The sequence below is a fragment of the Haplochromis burtoni genome, unplaced genomic scaffold (genome assembly GCF_018398535.1).
Source record: "Haplochromis burtoni strain Fernald_Lab_line unplaced genomic scaffold, NCSU_Asbu1 Contig_452, whole genome shotgun sequence".
NCBI lineage: Eukaryota > Metazoa > Chordata > Actinopteri > Cichliformes > Cichlidae > Haplochromis > Haplochromis burtoni.
In genome coordinates, this window is record NW_024582813.1 from 370,935 (window position 1) to 391,346 (window position 20,412).

The 20,412-nt window shown below is 40.5% G+C and overlaps 1 protein-coding gene across 2 annotated transcripts in view; it reads right to left on the reverse strand.

Annotated features, from left to right (window-relative positions):
• grk4 (G protein-coupled receptor kinase 4) overlaps window positions 1-20,412 on the reverse strand; it is a 50,868-nt gene that overhangs the window by 19,156 nt on the left and 11,300 nt on the right. For both annotated transcript variants that reach the window (XM_005946171.3, XM_005946172.3), the window contains exons 2-7: window positions 18,333-18,428; window positions 9,086-9,198; window positions 8,004-8,081; window positions 7,342-7,442; window positions 714-806; window positions 179-242 (exon numbers count right to left, since the gene is read on the reverse strand). In XM_005946171.3, coding sequence (XP_005946233.1) covers window positions 179-242; window positions 714-806; window positions 7,342-7,442; window positions 8,004-8,081; window positions 9,086-9,198; window positions 18,333-18,428 — 545 coding nt within the window. The remainder of the gene's footprint in view (window positions 1-178; window positions 243-713; window positions 807-7,341; window positions 7,443-8,003; window positions 8,082-9,085; window positions 9,199-18,332; window positions 18,429-20,412) is intronic.

Here is a 20,412-nt window from a genome sequence, read left to right on the forward strand (position 1 = left end):
AAGTTAATATGTCACACTGCAGATTTTCCCACCCAGCATCACTGGAGTGGCGACAAACGCTGGTGCATTAACTGACAGTTAACAGTTACTTGTAACCAATTAACTCATTAAAGTTTAACTATAACTTTAGTCATTATAATTCCACCTTATAAAACATTATTTATTCCTCATTTCTTACCTCGCCAAATCCACCTTTTCCTAGTACTCTGTAATGTCTGAAGGTATTTTTGGTTACTGGTTGCCTGCAGAGGTGCAATGAAGAATAAGAAAGGGATAAAGACAGAGAGACAAAACACAGAGGAGACATTAAATAGGAGTTTATTTCATTTTCACAGACCATGTGATGTTGCAGACAGAGTAATGGTCTAATATATTATTAATCCACCCTGATGACTGCTGTTTCCACCCTACTTTGGTTTCAAAGCCATTATGCAAAGCATCATCAATTATTAACCACTCACACAGAATCACCGATTGGCACCACCACCTGTTTTAGTGCAAAAACCGTTCCTGCTGCTATACTTTAATATTTACTTTTTCGTTATATATCTCTTTTACTGCTTTAGCGACAGTCAAAGACAGTAATTGTTCAGCCTCAGACGACCTGAACACGGAACGTTTAGTATGTGCATGTCACGTTTTTGATGTAAATCTTAATGTACATGCTTTGCATGTTTGCTTTTCCAAGTGTGTAATACGCTGTGACTACCCACCTCTCCAACCATTTCCACTGCAGGAAGCGAGAGAAGTACATGGACTCCTGGTAGGAGGAAAATGGAGCTCCACTCAGATAATCACGAACTATTCTGGAGCAAAGGAGAGACAGAGAAGGGGGAGTGGTGACCATTTTAATAACATATCAAATATAACAATAACATCTTACATGTCAGAGTAAACCAGGAAAAAACCCAGATTTCATGTTACCCCTAAACACTTCCTTTTTTTAAACCTTGGCAGTGACTACAAACAGACACATCCTTTGACTGAATACCCACTGGATTACATACGGCCACATCTGTATATATCTGTGAACTTTTGTGTGCGCCATGGACATTGCAGAGTTCAAAAGTCACTCTCAGTGGAAAGATGGAAAACACTGAATGTCAATATGCCACCATGAAAAACGAAAAATGCCTTTGAGCAGGGAAGTTCCACTCAGTTCAACCAGGAAACGGGATTTATGGAAACCGTTTTTTATTGAGTCTGAGGTTCAGCGGAACATCTAATCTCATTTTACCTGCCACGTGAATGTGGGTGTAAGTCTGGAAACACACACACACACACACACACAAAAAGGACTGCATTTTTCTTAAATTCTTAGCAAAAGACGAAAGCCACTAACACCCAGCAAAAATATAACTCTGCGGGGTCACAAAGGGTGACAGTCTCACCGTCTCCTAGCCGTGCATAAACTGGCACTCCGCTGGGAGTTGTTAGGACACGACTCTTTGACATCCGTGCGTCATCCTCGTAGATCAGTGTCTGTTTTCAATGGTCTCACCACAGATGTTTGACTTAAACACCATCTCTTGACACTAAAGCGGTGAGCTAAACAGCACTGATGTGTTGCGGTTACTTTAAGGCTGAGCTATCTACTGTGCTTGCGTTGAGTGTTGGCAGATTACATATTTTAAAAAGTAGACTGACATAACCACCAGGACGTCACCCAGTGGCTTTGGATTCTGCATTTTGAAGCTTCAGCGTTGCTGCTCTTTAAAAAAAAAAAAAAACCCAAAACCCAGAAGGAACTGTTATGGATGAAAGGGTGGAGTGCTGAACAATCAGTTAACGTTAGCTAGCTTAGTTAGCAAACTGCATTCTTAATCTGTACAGATGCAGCATACAGACACACATATTCAATTCAATTTTATTTATATAGCACCAAATCACAACAGTCGCCTCAAGGTGCTTTGCATTGTAAGGTAGACCCTACAATAATACATACAGAGAAAAAGCCAATAATCATATGACCTCCTATGAGCAAGTGACAGTGGGAAGGAAAAACTCCCTCTTAACAGGAAGAAACCTCCGGCAGAACCAGGCTCAGGGAGGGGCGGGGCCATCTGCTGCGACCGGTTAGAGTCGCATATCAACTATTTAGTGCTAAATAACAGACTAATGAAATAGTAACAGAAGCACAAACATGTTAGATGATCTGTACTACACAGCAAGTCATATTATTAGCTTTGTAATCTATAAAAAATGTTTCAAAGAGCCTTTTTCAAACCAGCCTCAACAAACCAGCCTGACACAATGAGGAAATGCAGTTTTTAACTACTTTTTTTTTAGATCCAGGGGGTGCTCCTTGAATTAAATGAAAGGTCAGTTTCTATTGCTAAAGTCTCTACCAACAGAAAATGGCAAAACTGCAATTCCTGAAGTGGCCACTTAAGGCTGAGTCAGTCATCATTGAAAATGTCCAAGTTATCAAGATAAAAAGGTCACTGATAGCCTGGTACAAACATTTATAAATATTTTAAAAAGGGTTTCGTCCCTATGGGCAGCTTCCCCTTCAATAATAATCATAGGATGGGAACATTCTTTCTAACTCATCTTTAAATGCCGGTAGGGCTTAAACTTTATCGGCAGCTACAGTCGATAGCTGTCTGGCGTCACCTCAACTAGCTGAACTGGACCTCTTAACCATATTTGTGGTTTTGGAGTCTTTGGGTTCATTTTTAATGGATCGTGACTTGCTGTTTGATGCAGACTATTCAAGGACTTTATGCTTCAGTTCTGGTGAGAAATTGAAATATTTTAATAGTCTGTCACAAATTAGAAGGTATTTGTGTTTGTGCACGGATGGAGCTTTTTAACCATTCTTCATCTCATCCAAATACAGAATAATAATTTAAACAGAGAGGAGTCATATGCAGATACTAAATTAACTAAACTTTCCATGAAAGATGGACCTTAGCAATCCAAACCCCCAGGTTGCAATGCAAACATCAGCTTAAAAAATAATAATAATTGAATTATTAAACAATAAAACAGACTCCCAAAGACTCCTTACAGTGCCCCCTCTAAGCCATTTAACTGTCAACTATAATAGTCAACATGATGCAAAATGATCAGTTTCTTCAAAGCAAGCAGTAATCATCTTCATTACATTTATCCTTGTGACACAAGCTGCACTATTCCCAAACTACAAAAACCCCACATGAAATAACAAATACTCTGGGACAGTCATGACAACCACTGCCCGGTGTGATCACAACCTCCTCTACCAGCCAACAACACATGACTAAAAACCAGAGTTACAGCACACATTCTCCTCAGCCACCCAAATGTCAAAGATATGCTCATATTTATCCAGCAGATTTTCCTTGACCATATTTTAAAATTACTTCATCACTAAGGAGGACAAGGATAGCTGCCTGTGGTTACCAACAGTGCTGGAGTAGCTGTTCTTGGCAAAAAGACTTGAGAGTAGAGAGTTTCCATCGGGGAAGCACCCTCGGCTGTGTGAAAGAAAACTGAGTTATGTCATTATGGAACTCAGTTGCTCTGTAAATTAAGTGAACATCCATTTGAATTGTTTGCAGGAGTAGAATGTCAACAGGATTTTATCAATCTACCCTTTGTTGTTTCTCAGCCTACAAGGGGTTTGTGTACATAAAATCTCTCTCCTAAACACGTGCATTAGCATGCGTCTTGTTCCTTGTGTATCAAACTTCAGTTTCCACTCTGTCACTGAAGAAATCAAGAAACAAAAACTATTTCCTCCCAGATTCTGTTCGCTTATCGGTTTGACAGGCCTGAAAGGGGCTCCAGAAAGGAAAGAGCTGAGCAGAGCTGCAGACAGCCATCACTGGGAGTAGAAATAAACACAGCTACAATATGGCTTTTGTTAAACAAAGGGAGCGGGAGAAGACAAGAAGTGGGAAGAAAAATCAGCAGTGAGACCTTTGTCAACACAGCGGATACACAAAACATCACGATACACATGAGATGGGCCACACACACACTACTCTCAGTATGACATAACAATATGTTCCACTGCACCAAGAAAATAAAAAAATAAAAATCCACAAGTGAGCTAATATATTTCTGTTAGTGGGAGTGCAGCTCTGCCAAAAGTCACGTTCACACGTGCAGCACCATGCTTTCCTACAGGTTTTCCCTTTGAGAGAAAAAAAACAAACAACGGAGCAAACGCTGGTTCAGAATTACACATCGGAATAAAATATGAAGTTACACAACGGAATAATACAAATAATGATAGTGAAAGGAAGAAGTGATGACCAGAGTTGGACGGGAATCCCATTCAAAAACATCTGAGCTGCTGCTGCACGGCTTCAACACATGCCTGTGTTGTTCTCTTCGCCGTTTTGCCCCGCTCTCCTTCACACTCTCTTTCCATTTCTCCTCACTTTTCCCCTAATTCTCCTTTTCGTCCTCCTTTCCTTACTCTGTGTAGGTTTTCTAACGATGTGTCCTCATGCTCTGCATTTCTTCAGACTTATCACTTCATCGCCTGCTGAGTTTTGAATCCAGTCAAGAAATGGAGCAGATTGTGCTTCTCACATCAACAAAAGCGCAGTATTCTGGTTATCCTCTTTCTCACACCGTTTCCCTGCTCTCCCTGATGCCCTTTGGACAACTTGGAGGAAGACATTCATGCAGGAAGAAGGAAACTTGCCTAACTGAACATGACTTGAGATGAGAGGCTCTGTGGAGGTTTTTCTGGGTTTTGCTCATCTTAAACATAACCAATGAAGCTCCCAGTTTTAGTCCAGCACAAACCACATCACCTCACTTCTTCTACACATGCATTTGCCAACTTTTTCCTTCACACACCACCTCCTGCTGTGTGTCTGCATTGCTCACTCAGCCTCTAAACCCTCAAGCAAATCTCCCCAACACAGAGAAAATTAAGATATGTGAATAAGCTTTAGATAAACTAAACAAAACTTCATACTCAATTAAAATCATCGGGTCGAGGAAACTTTTTGGGAAAAATTAATCACTGCCTCAAAACATTCTGGCAACCGCACGCTTGTCCCTGTCAGCCACTTTGACTAGCTAACTTTGCATTCCTGTCTTCATGGGTCTGTGAAAGTGGCCGCGCTCTGTCAATCAGACATTTGCATAAAGGTTCCCTATACCTGAGGGAGGGAGATAATATCTGACTGTATGCAAGAGTGCATGCTGATGTCATAGCTGGGTGTTTTCTCAGCAATGATCCCCACTTCTCTTGAGCTCCTGTTTGGTGAAGCTTAAGTGAATCAAAGGTTAGTGACAGCATTTCCAATCCAAATCCATTTGCCCTTGTGGTTATGAGCTCAGACTTCACAGAAATTTTGATTTTGCCAGCAATGACAACACATGGCTCCATCAGCCCGCTGATTTAATGCATGCTGTACATGTTACATGTAAACCTGATACATTTGAGTTGTTTATTTTCTGTTGTTTAAGAGTAAGATTTATATTTTATGTGCTATGTGCATAAACTAAATTAATCCAGTTAAAAAAAAAAACGTGGTGGGGGCGCACCATCTTCCCAGAAAGGAAGCCCACAGATCGAGTTTTAATTTGCATATTGCCCAGAAGCTTCCTGAAGATGACCTCAAAGATCTTATCATCAGGAAGCTTGAATCTATTTAACACTACAGTTAATAATGTCTTCTTCTGTGATGTGATCAAGTGATTTATCAACCAGAGACTGATAACAGCTAGATGGGTGCACAACATTTAAATGCTAAAAAGAAAGGTTGGGTTTTTTGGTTTGTTTTTTGGTAACCAACCAACTGATTCCATGGCAATGCTGTTTCATGTACCAAAAGAAAAATATATGAATTATAGTTCCAGGCATTGATTACAATTATTTCAGTAAACTAGTAAAAATAAAATAAAATACAGGAATAGACCCCAATGTGTGTTAAGCAGACCTGGGTCACCGAGGTGGTTTGGTCAGTTCACTGTTAAATGTCAAACAATCTGAAAACATCACCTTTGTAAAAGTAATCTGATGTATTGGTAAATATCAAACTCGGGATAAAATAAGAATTGCAAAGCTGCTTTAGTAGAATTACAGAATCACAATGTGCACCAGGAAATTTGGCAGAATAAGCTCTCTTTAATAGTAGACTTGTCGTGGTCCTTGGTCTTTGACCTAGTGTTATCCTTGGTTTTGTTTTTTGGATCTTTAGTTGTGATTACCTTTGTGCTATGGGTTCTTGTTTACATTTTAGTATAGATGTGCATTTACTTCTTTGTGTGTTTCAGGTTAACCTAGCTTCCCTAGTGTTCCATTGTAGTTTGTTGTCAAGTTTTTGTCTCAGAGTTAGATATTTCACTGTTTACTCGTTTCCTGTTTTATTTTGACAGTCATGCATTTTTGGATCTTTTGGAGATTCTTTGTTAGCTTCTGCATTTTGGACTTTGCCATTTTCTGGACCAAGAAGCATGTTGTTTCAGGTCCATGAAGCTTTTTCCTCCACATAGTGTTTCTTAAGAGCCTGGTTAGAGTCTGGTTATCATTTTCCAAACATCTTGCCAAACTAAATTCACCCAGTTGGAATCTAACTAAAACAAATGCAATCAGCTAACCAATCGGCACACAGTGCAATCATCTTAGGGATTAGGAATAAGTCACTACAACGACTGTAAGTAATAACAACAGAGTATAGCATATGCTGTTAAAAATATGTAATATGCCTTTTATGTGTGAAATGATTACCACTGCACTTACCACTGTAATATAATTAAGAAACCAAAACACAAACTGAGATGATACTACAAATATGAGCGCATACCCGAGTATCGCTGAGGTGTACGTGTGTCACTGTATGTTCAATAAGAAGTACATGTGTGGGTAATAATCCCCAGTCTGTTTGCTTCTCCTGGCTCTCAGAGCAGGAAGGAGAAACACCTGCAAGTGTGTTTGTAAACCTGTTTGTGTGTGTGTGTATGTGGCGAACACTGAGGTGGCTGTTGTTTTCATGCCAGCCATCCGGATGCTCTCTCTGCCCACTGCTCTTTTTCATTTGGCTCAACTATGCGTACGTATTTGCGAGTGTGTGTGTTTGTGTGTGTGTGTCTGTGTGTAGTACGGCATTCCAGGTGCCCGCTGCCTCATCATCAGCAGTGACAGGGAGCAATGGTCCACACACACACACACACTTTCTTTCTCTCTCTAAAGATATTCTGCTAGTGCCCCTGCACTTAGATGCCCAGACGCAACCATGGCAAAAAAATAATCATAATAATTATATTTAAAAAAAAGAAATAAATCAATGTATAAAATTCCATTTGAATTTTCCCTCCACAGCATGTCTGCATGAGGGCTGAGCAAATAAAAGAACAAATAAAAGCAGCAAGTTAGATTTAAAAACATACTTGGTGCAGTCATTGAAGAGCTCCTTACACGGACTCTGCTCCAACCTCTCCCGGCACCCAGCGACAACATCCTGGGGTATGTCAGGCAGATGGGCTGCCGACTTGAGGGTTTAAAGAGACAGAAAAACAGCAGGTGATGCAAACAGATGCAGAGAGACAGAAGAGAACATGCTCAGTGTAACATGGTCACAGATTGTTGAAGATGTGAAAATAGATTTTATACCAGAATTGTGCTTGAATCTTTCTGTTAGTGAAAAAACAAAACAAATTGAAGTTCCCCTGTCTGTTTGCTCCGACTCATTTCAGTCAGTGAGAACATTAGCATTTATGTGAATCAGCTTAAAAATAACTGCCTTGTGCAGCTGTAGTGAAAACACAAAAGAAGACCTAATGGGACAGTGAAGTACACATTCACACATGTAAGAGCCAGAATTAAATGCATGACTTGACCATTTTATCTCCAGCTTACTTTATTTACCGATAGCTGAGCATATTTCCAGTTAACAAACAATCAAATAAACCCTAAGCAGTTTTATTACACTGAATAAAATTCAATGAGACGATCATCTGGAAGTGCATGTATTAACTTAAACTAATATATAAATCATTTATAGCCGTATCATGCAGCCCTGTAATTAAATGAGCAGGTTGGTGCATCTTACCCCATTATTAAAGTATGTGTCTAAAACATTCAGTCCACAGTCCCTCCTTTTCTCATCAGGAGCTAGCTGATACATAGCCTGTCACAGAAAAACAGAAGTTGTAGGAACCACAGCAAGCCATGCTCATTCAGCCATCTTTAAAACTTCTCCAAATAAGGTCAAAGTCACAGAGAAGAAAGCAAAGAAGGCTGAAGCAAAGAGGGAAAGATGCTGCGTTAATGAACAGAGGAAATCAGGGACAGCTGACTAATGGTGGAGAGTTAGCAAAGACAAACATCTCCTTTTAGTCATGGCAGCAAACTGGGAACTATTTTCTTCTTTTCACCATCACAGATTGTGTCTTTGGTCAAATATGGCTGTAGGCAGGGACACAGTCTGGAGTTTGACTGCTTTGCGCCGTGTGTTTTGTTTGAAAACACGCTCCGCAGAGACGAATGGGACTGAGCAGCACTACTACGCATCAGCCAAGACACAAAGTCCTCGGGGAGACTCGTGGCACATGTTGACGACTAAAAAGTTGCTCATTAAATTTCAAGCATTTGTCAGTTGGTGTGTATATATGTGTCTGCCTACCTTAAAAAAAAAACCCTAAAACTAAAAGAAACAAAAACAACACAAATCTAGGACCCCATTAAATTCCTCGCCTGTTTTCCTTCTTGCATACCATCAGGGGCCTAGACACAAGCTTGGGCCTGTGTTTGCCTGCTCACCCAGGGGACCTGCCTCTGACGTTGGCTTGACCTCATGGAGGAGTGCATGGAGGAAGGGGAGGAGTCTGCTCCCTGACAGCTTCTCTAAGTCGCTAATCACCCACTACGCCCACCCCACCCACCTCCCTATGTGACTGCCAAGAACAGGCAAGGGGACTTTGCACTGACTTTCCTTTCCTATCCTGTCCATTGCTCTGCGGGCCCTGATCCAGGAAGGTCTCGTGGGAGAAATCATAGACATATGAAGGTAAAAAAGACGGAGAAAGTGAAAGACTGGCAAGAAGGTGACAAAGGGGGTTCTGTAAGACACAAGAACACTTATAAGGATATCAAAGAATATGCAGAGTAGTTGCAATGGACTCAAAGTCTTACCACAGCATCCATAAATTCCATGCAGCGCTTCAGCTCTGGCCTTGTGTCACAGTACTGACGGAATAACAGCCGACCAATGGGCTGCTTCTCACATAGACTAGTGTAGTCCCTCTCTGAGAAGAAGACAGGGGAAGGAAAAAAGATGAGGGGGAGGGAGATAGAAGGAGAAATGTAATACAACACACACTGGACATTACTCTACACCAGCGAGTCCATGAGATGATTACGCTAGGAGGAAATGATAACCCTGCGGCATGAAACTGTAAGTAACTGTATATTTTTGCCCAGCGAAACAAAAAATTGTTGGAAACCATTGAGCTATATCACTATATTAGTGGGCTTAAGGGATAAATTGTTTTCATTTGAATTAACTTTGCGTTGTGAGCCAAAGTGAGAAACGAACTGGTGGATGCCTTTTATAGTTCTCACAGTTAAACTCGAAATAGTCGCAAAAGGGCAATTAAAGGGCAGGAACTGTCACGTTTCCTGGTGACAGCAAAACAGTAAGCAATTTTTTTCTGCTTCTGTTTTGAAACACATCTCCATCCACATGAAATACAAAAAAAAAAATGCATTTAAAGAAACATATACATTTCAAAATACAGGACAGGCTTAATGTCTGAAAATTTGTTTTGAGGAGCACAAAGAAACACTAAAAATTATGTGTAGAAACACGAATTGTCAATTTTGATCACCCCATTCGCTTGTGAAGCGCCCTTTTAAACATTTTAAACCTCAGCATGAGCATTTTCACAGCTGCCATCTTAGTGTTTTGACGTGGAATGTGACAAGAAGGGGCAGGTCTGTGTGTAAAACCGCACACTTACTACAACAACCTGGCTGTCAGTCACAAAATCATAAGCCAACGAGCATGCCGCAGATAATCCACCATTTTGAAACATAATATGTATGTCAAACATAGTTTGAGCTAAAATGAGTGGCTGAGTCCACAAGCTCAGAAAAACAAATGTCTCCAGAGTTCAAGACAGAAAACCATTTTCTATAGGAGCAACAATCTTTTTGCAAACACACTTACTGTCATCTGGTGGTCTACAAATAAGAAGCTTCGTTTTTCACACCTGAAAGCGACGTCCATGTTTTACAATGACAACGTACCAGTCCTCTCGTCCTTTGTTAGCTAACAACAAGCTAGCACTAACTAGCTGCTTTACAAAAAATACAATAAATAAATTTAAAAAATTAAACTTTTTCCCCAGCGTATATTTTGTTTTTTGTTTTTTATTATACAGAGTGAAAGATTTGTATTTGTATTGCTTGGCATGTTTAACCAAAGAAAAGCAGTAATTGCTATAATCAATAGATTAGGATAATGGACACTGAAGTTGCTTAAAAGAAAAGCTTAAAAACTGGGAATCTGAGAAGCGATTATCTACAGTACTCTGCAGAGGTTTTCAGCCACCCGTCATTTTTTATATTTTTCTAGAAAAATGTAAAATGTGTGCAGTGATTTTTTTGAAACGTGCAAACCTAGATGGAAATATCGTATACAAAGCAAAAACAGGGTTTTTTTTCCATCTGAAAATACAGATGGAGGCACTTTGAGCAGACTGAAATGTAGAATATAGAATGGAAGTAAAATATAAACAAATAGGCAGTGGGTCAGGACTTTTCCTCATTATTTTATATCCAATACGTCTTAGCTAAAACAAGGTTTTTCCTACAAATAAACACACTTTTCCCCCCAGACAGATCTAGCTATTAATTTTCCACAAAGGAATGGGGATCTACACAAAAATAAAAAAAAATAAAATAAAATGTAAGGGTCAAGTTAAAAGAAATTCAGCCTCCACCTCACGGAAAAAAATGAATTCTAACTTAAAAAAAGAAAGAAAAAAAAAAGAAAAAGCGACGTATTATTTTCTGGAAAAAAAGAAAAGAAAAACACCACATGATGTCACATATCTGTTTTTTCTGTACATATCTTAGCATTTTTGCCCCTATTAGCACTAATGGTGTCCATTTGAGTCATATTTCCTCTTGTACCAGCTTTCCATCATTGGTTGACGCTAAGGATGCGCAGGCACACAGGCAAGATAAACATACAAACAAAAACAGGCCACACACATTCATATACACAGAGGAAGAGAGATGCTAGGTATGAAAATTTGGGAGTGCTGACAGCTACAGGCAAACCTCCAACAGTAAATGAAATCTTCACAACAGCCCTCTCTTCTGCACTGTTTATTACACAGGATTTACTTCTGCAGCTCAGTGTTTCCTATTCAAACTTGCCACTTACATGACCACAGTACCTAACTTATCAGGTTGGTCAGCAAACAGAATAGAGATAGGATTTTTTTTTTTTATTACTTCCCTTTACACAATGAGGCTGCTGTATTTAAAATCTGACCAACAGAAGCCCTTTCACAAAACTTCATACTGTACTTTGTTACACTTGCTTTCAGACATTATCTTTCATCTTTGATCACCAAGATTTCAGAGGCCTGCTTTGGTGTTTCCCCATCAGCTCTGTGCGGGAGCGGGGAAAGCCCTTTACACTCATAGCTGATGAAGGCAATTTCAGAGCGTTTGAACAGTATTTGGAGCAGTTTATTTGAACTCTGGAGTGGAGTGGTCTGGCTGGAGGAGAACAATGGTGTAGCTGTGTATGACATCTGTATCCCCAAATGTGGCTCGCGCGCTACTCTTGACAATCATTGAAGAGGTTACTGACAGCGTACGATTACGAGAGCACAAGTGGCTTTTATTTAACAGGGGACAATAGGCGATGTGAACCACAGGAAGTTGGTAAAAAGAGACAGGGCAAGATACTCGTCCCATATTCATTAGCAGGCATAGAGAAATCAAAATATGAAATGCAAATTAATTAATCATCCAGTTGGTTTAAATAAACCATTAGATCATCGGCACTGTAAAAAGCTGTACTGTGAAGTGGTGTTGGTAGAGGTGGTGACAGAGGAGAACCAGCTCAGGCTGTCTTCTCTATGTCAAGATATTTCATGTGAATTAGAAAGCTTGAAGAGGCCATGGTGGTGCAGTGGTTAGCATAGTCACCTCACATTAAGAAGATTCCTGGTCCAAACCTCCTTTCTGTGAGGATTCTGCATATTTTCCACATGGTCTCCAGGGACCCCAGCTTCCTCCCCCAGAGTCCAAAAGGCATGCATGGCGGGCAAACCGGTGATTCTAAATTGCCCATAGGTTTTAGTGTGAGCATGAATGGTTGTCTCTGTCTCTGCATTGGCTCTGTAATGGACTGGCATCTTGTGCACAGTGTACCCTGCCTGTGTTCCTGTGATAGCTGACAATTTAGGAAAATAGGTAGAGAATACCCAAACTAATAAATGGCCAAAGCACAACATCAACATTGGCTTAGTCTGATAGTAATTTTCAAGCAACAAACCACCAGTGCTAGAAAATTTACCAGTGAAGTGCTGAAGAACTGCTGGACTAAGTGTGAGAATGGATTTTTACTTACTGTTGCACTCTGCTCAACCAAGACATTCTCTAACTGCTCTAACTTTGTCCGCTTTAATAAAAACAAAAGCCAAAGAAGACAACTGATCTTTATATATCTCTTGTTCTTAGACAACTGAATGCATTAACACCCCTCACAGTGGCCGTGAAGACAATCTCCCAGAATATAAAGTACTGAATATAAAGTGTGTGAAACCGACCCAGAGGCAGAACTCAACACATTTTATATTTTCATTGTTTTAGTGGTTTTTGTTTTTTACTTTCAAAAGCATAAGACTGTAACATTTCTGCTATAGCACACAGGGTGCTGCACTGCACCTCGCATAACTCAAAGGCCTCAACAATCAGAAACAGCTCAGGCTGTGCTTTACAATATCGTCTGTGATAAAACCAGAATACATTTTTCTGTATAATAAAAATGTCGTAGTGTGATATAACAGTCTATAACAATACCATGAATTGAAATGCCCTATGTGCGCAACTACGAGACAGGCCCTGGCATGTCTGAAAGCAAGAGCACATGTCAGTGTCCGATTGAGACTAAGTATCTAAAAAGACTTCAAAAACATGCAACAAAACAGTACTACGCAAAATACGTGAGAAAAATGTTCCCGCTAAATGTACAGTAATGTCGAAAACAAGGGCTTTAAGCAGTTATTTTACACTTTTACCTGAACATCCTAGGCTATTAGTCCCATGCATGGGACTAATAAAGGTTATCTTATCTTATTTCGCCTCCATTTCCTACACTTCTAAATGCTGCTGCCTGCAAGCTGTAAGCATCAAGAACATTTTTTCAATCTTTTTTCTGTATCATCAGAAATTTCATTATTATTATTCATTTGTAATTATTACTATTCGTTATCCATTACAACAAATTATCGGATAGTTTTGAGGCTAACCTACCCGTCCTGACAAACAGGTATAGATCAACTTTCTAATGCTTTCTTTTTTCACCATTTAATTTCTCACTGAGCATTAGACTAGTGAGTTCAGCCAGCTGACAAAAAACATGAAACTTTGGGTTGGCGTCCCGTCGGCCGTTCTGAAAATTAAACAAACATTTCTTTTGTTCAGAGAAAATGACACATACAGCAGTTTCAGTCATTAGTTGCTCGTCTTTTACCACCAAATATCCTGTTTCTTTACTCTGTTATATCATAATAAAGACGGGCGAAATCTGTTTACAAAGGCCCTCTGACAAGGTTTCAGTCTAGCATGAGAAGTTTTTCAAGTATTTCGGGACATTTTCATCCTAATGACGAGTTTTGCTTGTTGCTCCAGTGGTGGCAGTTCTCTGCTGAATCACAACACAACTGGCTGACTCTTTAAGGTGACAACATCTAATTTGCGTAAGAAAGAAGCCACAGAAACTATTGTGAAATTGTCTGGAAAGAATTTTTTTTCCCCACTAATTGCAAAAATATACCTGTTTTTCAGTAGGACTGTCAAAATTAAGAAAAGTATCTGTGTCACATTTCATTTTTACTCAGTAAGTTTCTCAGAATTCTTTAAATAAATAGTACATTTACACCAGTTGTTAGTGTTTGATTTTTGCTGTACCCATTCACAGGTTTGCAACACACAACAAATCTTTTTATGAATAAACACTGGAGAAATTTTTCTTTATTTTTTAACAATGGTAACAAAGCATTTCTATGACACTGCAGATCCACTTCATTGATGTTGTGCCTTCTCTCTCCAGTAGATTTTTCGTCCTATTTGTTGTACATGGTTTTCCATCCCAACCAGTCGAGGCAGATAGTTGCCCCTTCCTGATACTGGTTCTGTCCAAGGTTTCTTTCACAGTTGTGCTTCCTCAAAGGTGACTGCCTGAATGTTGGGGTAATCTCTCTAATGTTGTAGGATCTTTACCTTACAATTTAAAGGATTCATCTAGAGATGATTGTTATTGTGAGCTGATGCGATATAAAATTTAATTGGACTAATGCTTTTGACTTTTTGACTGTCATTTGTGTAGAAGGGAGTAGTTTAAGCAATTTGAAGCACATACATTTGTTTCTTTTATTGCATACTCCTTATCTACATTTATATTTCTATGAGGATGTTTACTCATACTTTTTGTGTTCCCCAACTGCAAAACCCCCCTAATTTCTCAATAATGTCTTCCTTGCTTATGAGGAACTTATCCAATTTCCTAAATATGAACAAATATGAAAGGAGATTGGGAAAGAGGGAACGCACACAAGGCAACAAGGTGTCAGAGAAAAATGGAACTGGTAAATAAGGGGATTAAAAAGAGAGGAGGGAGCACTGTAAGGCTCGAACTAGCACGGGATACTAACTGTCTGAGCCAGTGAATGCAGCTGTAATTACAACTCAATCAAAACTCCAATTTAGACCAAGACAGAGTAGATTAGTGAGACAGTGAACAGTCAGCTAAATGCTCACAAGCGTGCAATGGGTGCAGGAGTGCATGCCCGTGTTTGTGTGCAAACAGACACCTGCACGGCCAGTGCGCACTGCTGCTATGCAACAAGCATTTAGTCTCCATCCAAAATACCTATGCTTTCAGGACCATGTTAACATGCTAACGTGCTTGCAGTGATCAAAAGTAAGAGGTGCCCATATAATATATGTATTAACTATGCCAAAAAAATAGAATGGTAAGAAAGAGATGGACAAAAAAGAAAGAAAGATGGAGAGAGAGGTCTAAGGCTGGCAGACAAAGTGCCTGCAGCCCACATAATGTAATCTAAGCTTCCTAGAATTACCGTTCACTTGTCAAGGCTAAGGTCAAATGCCTGACATTATCAAGACACAACAAAGACTCTGCTATCAGTCGCTACACTGTATTCTGTCCACTGTGCTCGCACTCTGAACGGGCAAGTGTGAGTGTTTCTGCACGTGTGTATGTGTGCACGCACATAACTACACGCCTGTGTGTTTAAGCACACCAGGAGGATTATTTTGATCTTGTACTCAGTGTGATAGGGAAATTACGCAATAGCATCTATGTAATAGTGACGTACATAAACCTTAACAGCTGCTGTATGCGCGCATGCACACACACAAGGACAAACACACACATGGGCAGGCACTTATTGCCCATTTTTAGAATCCTGTGCACATTAATATCCAAATGGGAATAAATACATGCAAGGTTATATTTATGTGCTGGGTACCATTCTCCTCACACATAAATAATAATAATAATAATAATAATAATAATAATAATAATAATAGATGGATTGATTTCAGGTTACACAAAGAGATTTTACATTAAATAACCAGAATTGCTGCTTTGCTGTTCTAGGCCTGTGCCTACCAGTTAAGCCAGCGGCCCCCAACCCCCAGGCCATGGACTGGTACCGGGCTGCGAGTCATTTGGTACCAGGCCGCAAGAATTGAGGCTCGGGTGTGAAATTTATGGTTTTCAGGGTTTTTATCGGTTTTATTTTGTTGTATTTATCCACGACACCTTAAAGGCCAGTCCGTGAAAATATTGTCGGACATAAACTGGTCAGTGACACAAAAAAGGTTGGGGACCGCTGAGTTAAACTACAGCTTACGAACACGTCTGTCCAGACAAAGGCAGTGGAGGCTGTGAAAAAAGCCAAAATGATCATAGAAACTAACAGATTCAAACAAATAACGGATAAACATCGTGAGTTTTGAGTAGTGATCTGAACATCAGTGCTGGCTTGGAGATAATGATCCAGGAGGAGAGAGCTTTAAAGAATTCTTTCGCTTGGTCCTGATTGGTGTTGACAAGAATTTGGCATTAAATGAGTAGAGGCTGATGGAAGGTGTGTGGTGATGAACAGAAGGACTCTGAAATGGATTCTGGTGTGGGACAGGAGCCCAGTTAAAGTTTTGAAGGGACAGGAGTAATAGTGGTTGCAGGACTACGGCATTTAGCAGAGTTGTACAGGAGTTTGATTACTTGTACTGTAAAGAATGCAGTTGCAGTAGCAACATCTGGATGTGCTGGAGGCATGGATAAAAGTTTTGGAAGTAAAGAAAAAAAAAATTTCCTGGGGAAAAAAATGTTCTTTGCTGCGACACGCTGAGGTTAAAGGAGAGAAGTGCCAAAAATTACTCAGACGCAGAGTGGAGTTGCTGATGGTGAGGCACATTTGGGGGTTTGGGACCAATCATGTCCTGACTTATCATTTTAGTTTGAGCCAGTAAACTTTCATCTGCGATTTAATGATGGTGGTGTCCAACCACATCATGTTGAAGTATGACGCTATCAAAGGGAGAGGATCCAGAGGATGAATAGAAGAGGGACAAGCATTAAACACAGGGGATATCCTGTGATAGAGGTGTGCCTGGGCTTAGGTTCATGAACTGTTGCTTTGTTGTTTGAAATACATGACTGAGAGGCTGTGGCAGGGTTATTAATGTCGGGACAAAAGAACAGTGTGGTTGTTGGTATCAAAACTCGTACTGAGTTCGAGGAAGATGAGGATGCAGTGTTAATCAGAGGCCGAATGAGGAAGGGAGAATGGTGAGAAGAGATAAGTACACACTGGGGAATTCCCAAGCATGTAAAGAAATGTGTGTGTGTGTGTGTGTGTGTGTGTGTGTGTGTGTGTTGGGGGGTAAGGATGTCCATATCCATTGTGATTGTTAGCTGGTGTATTGCAACTCCTAGACACAACCATGACTGTGAATATGAAAGTTCACCTGACTGTGGACAGGTTGCCACAGTCAGGCCTTCAGTTTCTCCTGTATGAAACTGAAGGCCTGTAGTGGCAACCTGCCACTGCATGTGGTGAATAAAATTTGAACTTGAACTTGGTTCCAGAAACTGTACAGCCACTTACAGTTATTATTATTATTATTAATGCGAACATGAAAATCACCTGGGATAGGAACAAAAAGGTGAGAATGCACACAACTGGACCAGAGATGGAGATCGATTTTTTTCAAGATTTGGATAATTAGTTCTATGAATGAAGACTTGCGATCTGAAATCAACACGACGACGAGTGCAATCAACACAGAGTGTGAGACATGTCCTCCGCGAATATGTGCATCTACATCTTTGACTCTGCCTTCTTCCTATCCTCTCCTGTCCTCGAAAGATCTTTTCTCTCGTTGTAAAAAGCCTCTCTTTCCCTCTGTGTTTCTGTTTTCCACTCGTGCTCTCTGTAACTCTCCTGTTCTGCCACTCTTATGTTTCTCTGAAGTGGCTGAAAGAGTGAGAGAGAGGGAAAGAGCTGCAGATAGTGGGAGGGAAAGGCATGGAGATAGAAAAGAGGGAGGGTATGCGAGTATGTGGGGGAGGGTAGCACTGCAATCTCTGGCAAAGATAGCTGTGACGCACTATTACACAGACACACACACACACACACACACACACACACACTTGTGCTGTGGCATTCAGGGAACCATGGTGGGTGGGGGCTGGGGAGGTGAGAAGATAATGAAGCCCAAGAGTAGAACTCTTGTCGGGGGCCACAAAGAGAAAATCCTGCCAGTACTTTCAAGTTAGACCTGGAGGTTGAGAAAAGGAAGGAAGCTGGGGTGAGCATGCTTTCATTTGATGTGTGAACAAGCACAGCAGAAATGTTAAAGGAGAGCTTGAGATTCAGAAACAGCAGTGCAAACAGATTCCCTGTCTCAGTTACACGCACACAAACACACACACACAGGGTTTCCTGTCCCTTGCTTGTAACTACGGGTGGAGACGGGTAGAAACAGGAAGGAAGTCCAATCTGAACTTCCTCACACAGTCAGGCCCACCCCAACGACACAGCATGGCAAGTTATCTTTTTGTCTCACACCCACATACCCACACGCACTACCAGTTTCTTACCGATGGTGCGACGTAGCTCCTCACACTGGCTGATGTGCGGGAGTTTTAGCATCTCTTTCCATTTCTTGCTGCGGCCATTCCTCTTTCCTCCTCCACCTGAGACACAAAATGAGAGTTTCCTCGTCAGCCCATGTATGCTTTAATATTGCATTTGGAGTCTTTAACAGTTTCCATCCATTGGCATTTTCAACACAAACATATGAATAGGGCTGCTGTGAGGACATAAGCCCCACCCACCTGCTGTTCAAACCTACTGTGTGCAAGGATCAGCCAATCAGAATAAAGAAAGGGAGAGGAGCTAAAACAGCTTGTTTTTATTTAGTTATCCTTTACTTCATCCAATAAGGATTATTTTTTAATTATGGAAAACAATTCTAGTACAGTCAAAAAACATAAAGGTGGAAATATGGAAATGAGCACAATAGGTTCACTTCAAGTGTTAGGAAAAGTCTCAGTTATAACCATGTCTAAATTAAAACCTCTCACAAGAGAAAAGAAGATTTTAAGACATTTCATAACTATCAAAATGAAATGAAACACTTCAGACTTTTTAAGACTCATGGGAACCGTGTGTGTGTGTGCGCGTCTATGCATGTGCGTGTGTGTGGGTGTGCACAAGCTTGTTCATGTTGACCTTGCTTTGACCAGAGGCCAGAGCAGGTGGTTCATCTCACCAGTCGCCTCCATGCATCATGGCAGGGCATGTGGTGAAGAATGTTGACAGCTTCAAAGATCATGGGGCACACACATATTGTGTCTCTCTCTCTCTCGTAAATGCGTGTGCGTGCACACACACATACACTCGCACGCACACACAGTAATGTTGGGCAGTCGTCTTGGCAGATCAGATGACCCTGATATGAGTGGTAAACGATCTCAAGGCCCAACAGCGCTCTTCAGAGGACCCCAGTCACTCTGTATATTTCACAAGGAATCTCATTCCAATAGCAGCAGGGGTGTGTGTGTGTGTGTGTGTGTGTGTGTGTGTGTGTGTGTGTGTGTGTGTGTGTGTGTGTGTGTGTGTGTGTGTGTCCAGAGAAATGGGGAAGAAAAGAAGTCAGGAATGGGAAACAATCCAACTGAGGAGGTTTGCCTGCAGACTGTCTCATCTGGAAATCCCTTGCATTTCCCCTCGATGACCTTCTCATCTCAAACTCTTGCCTCAAGCTCAGCTACACCGGCTATGCTGCAGACATTACATAGTCCACACCCAGCCAGATCCTTTACACAAAATCTACGCAATGTCCAACTGAGCCAATGTAAGAATATAGCAGAAAGCTATCCATGTAATTCATAGTGGGCAACCAGTACTCTTGTATCCTGCCTGTAGCACACTCATGCTATGTAAGTTGTAAGTACAAATCCAAAGTGGATGGTTTCCTGATATTTGCTAGATGTGAGCATGTGTGGATACTGTTCCAACCTTATTCCGTGGACATTATCCACAGGTCATCATTCCATCATTACTGGATAACACACACACACACACACACACACACACACACACACACACACACACACACACCTAGACACACACACACAAAGAGAGAATCTGATATTTTATAACGTCTGTCTGCAAACTCGGCCATTATTAAAATAGGTGATCAACATTTTAAAAAGTAGCGCGACACACATTTGCTGATTACAACATCATTTGATTAGGACTGGTATTTTATGGTTTACACAATGCCAGTAAAGTTCCTCTGTGCTATCTCACAGCTTTCCTGTCTTCTCTTCACTATCCTTTCTTAATAAAAGCTAAAAAGCGTTCATAAAAATATATAAAAACAATGATCCTTGGAGGACCATCCTGACAAAGCACATGGTTCAACACAAATTCACAATTACCCATTTTCCACTATTATGATGACCTACTTGTGCATCCCAAATCATTGCTAACAAAGGCTGGGGGAATTATACAAGGAAGACAAATAAATAAATAAATAAATAAATAAATAAATAAATAAATAAATAAATAAATAAAAATATCACAGTTGTATCTGTGAATAATCTATGAATATTCCCTCCCACAGCCGCTTGCGTCAGAGGTTCCTACTTTAGAGCCCAGCTATTTTGTGGT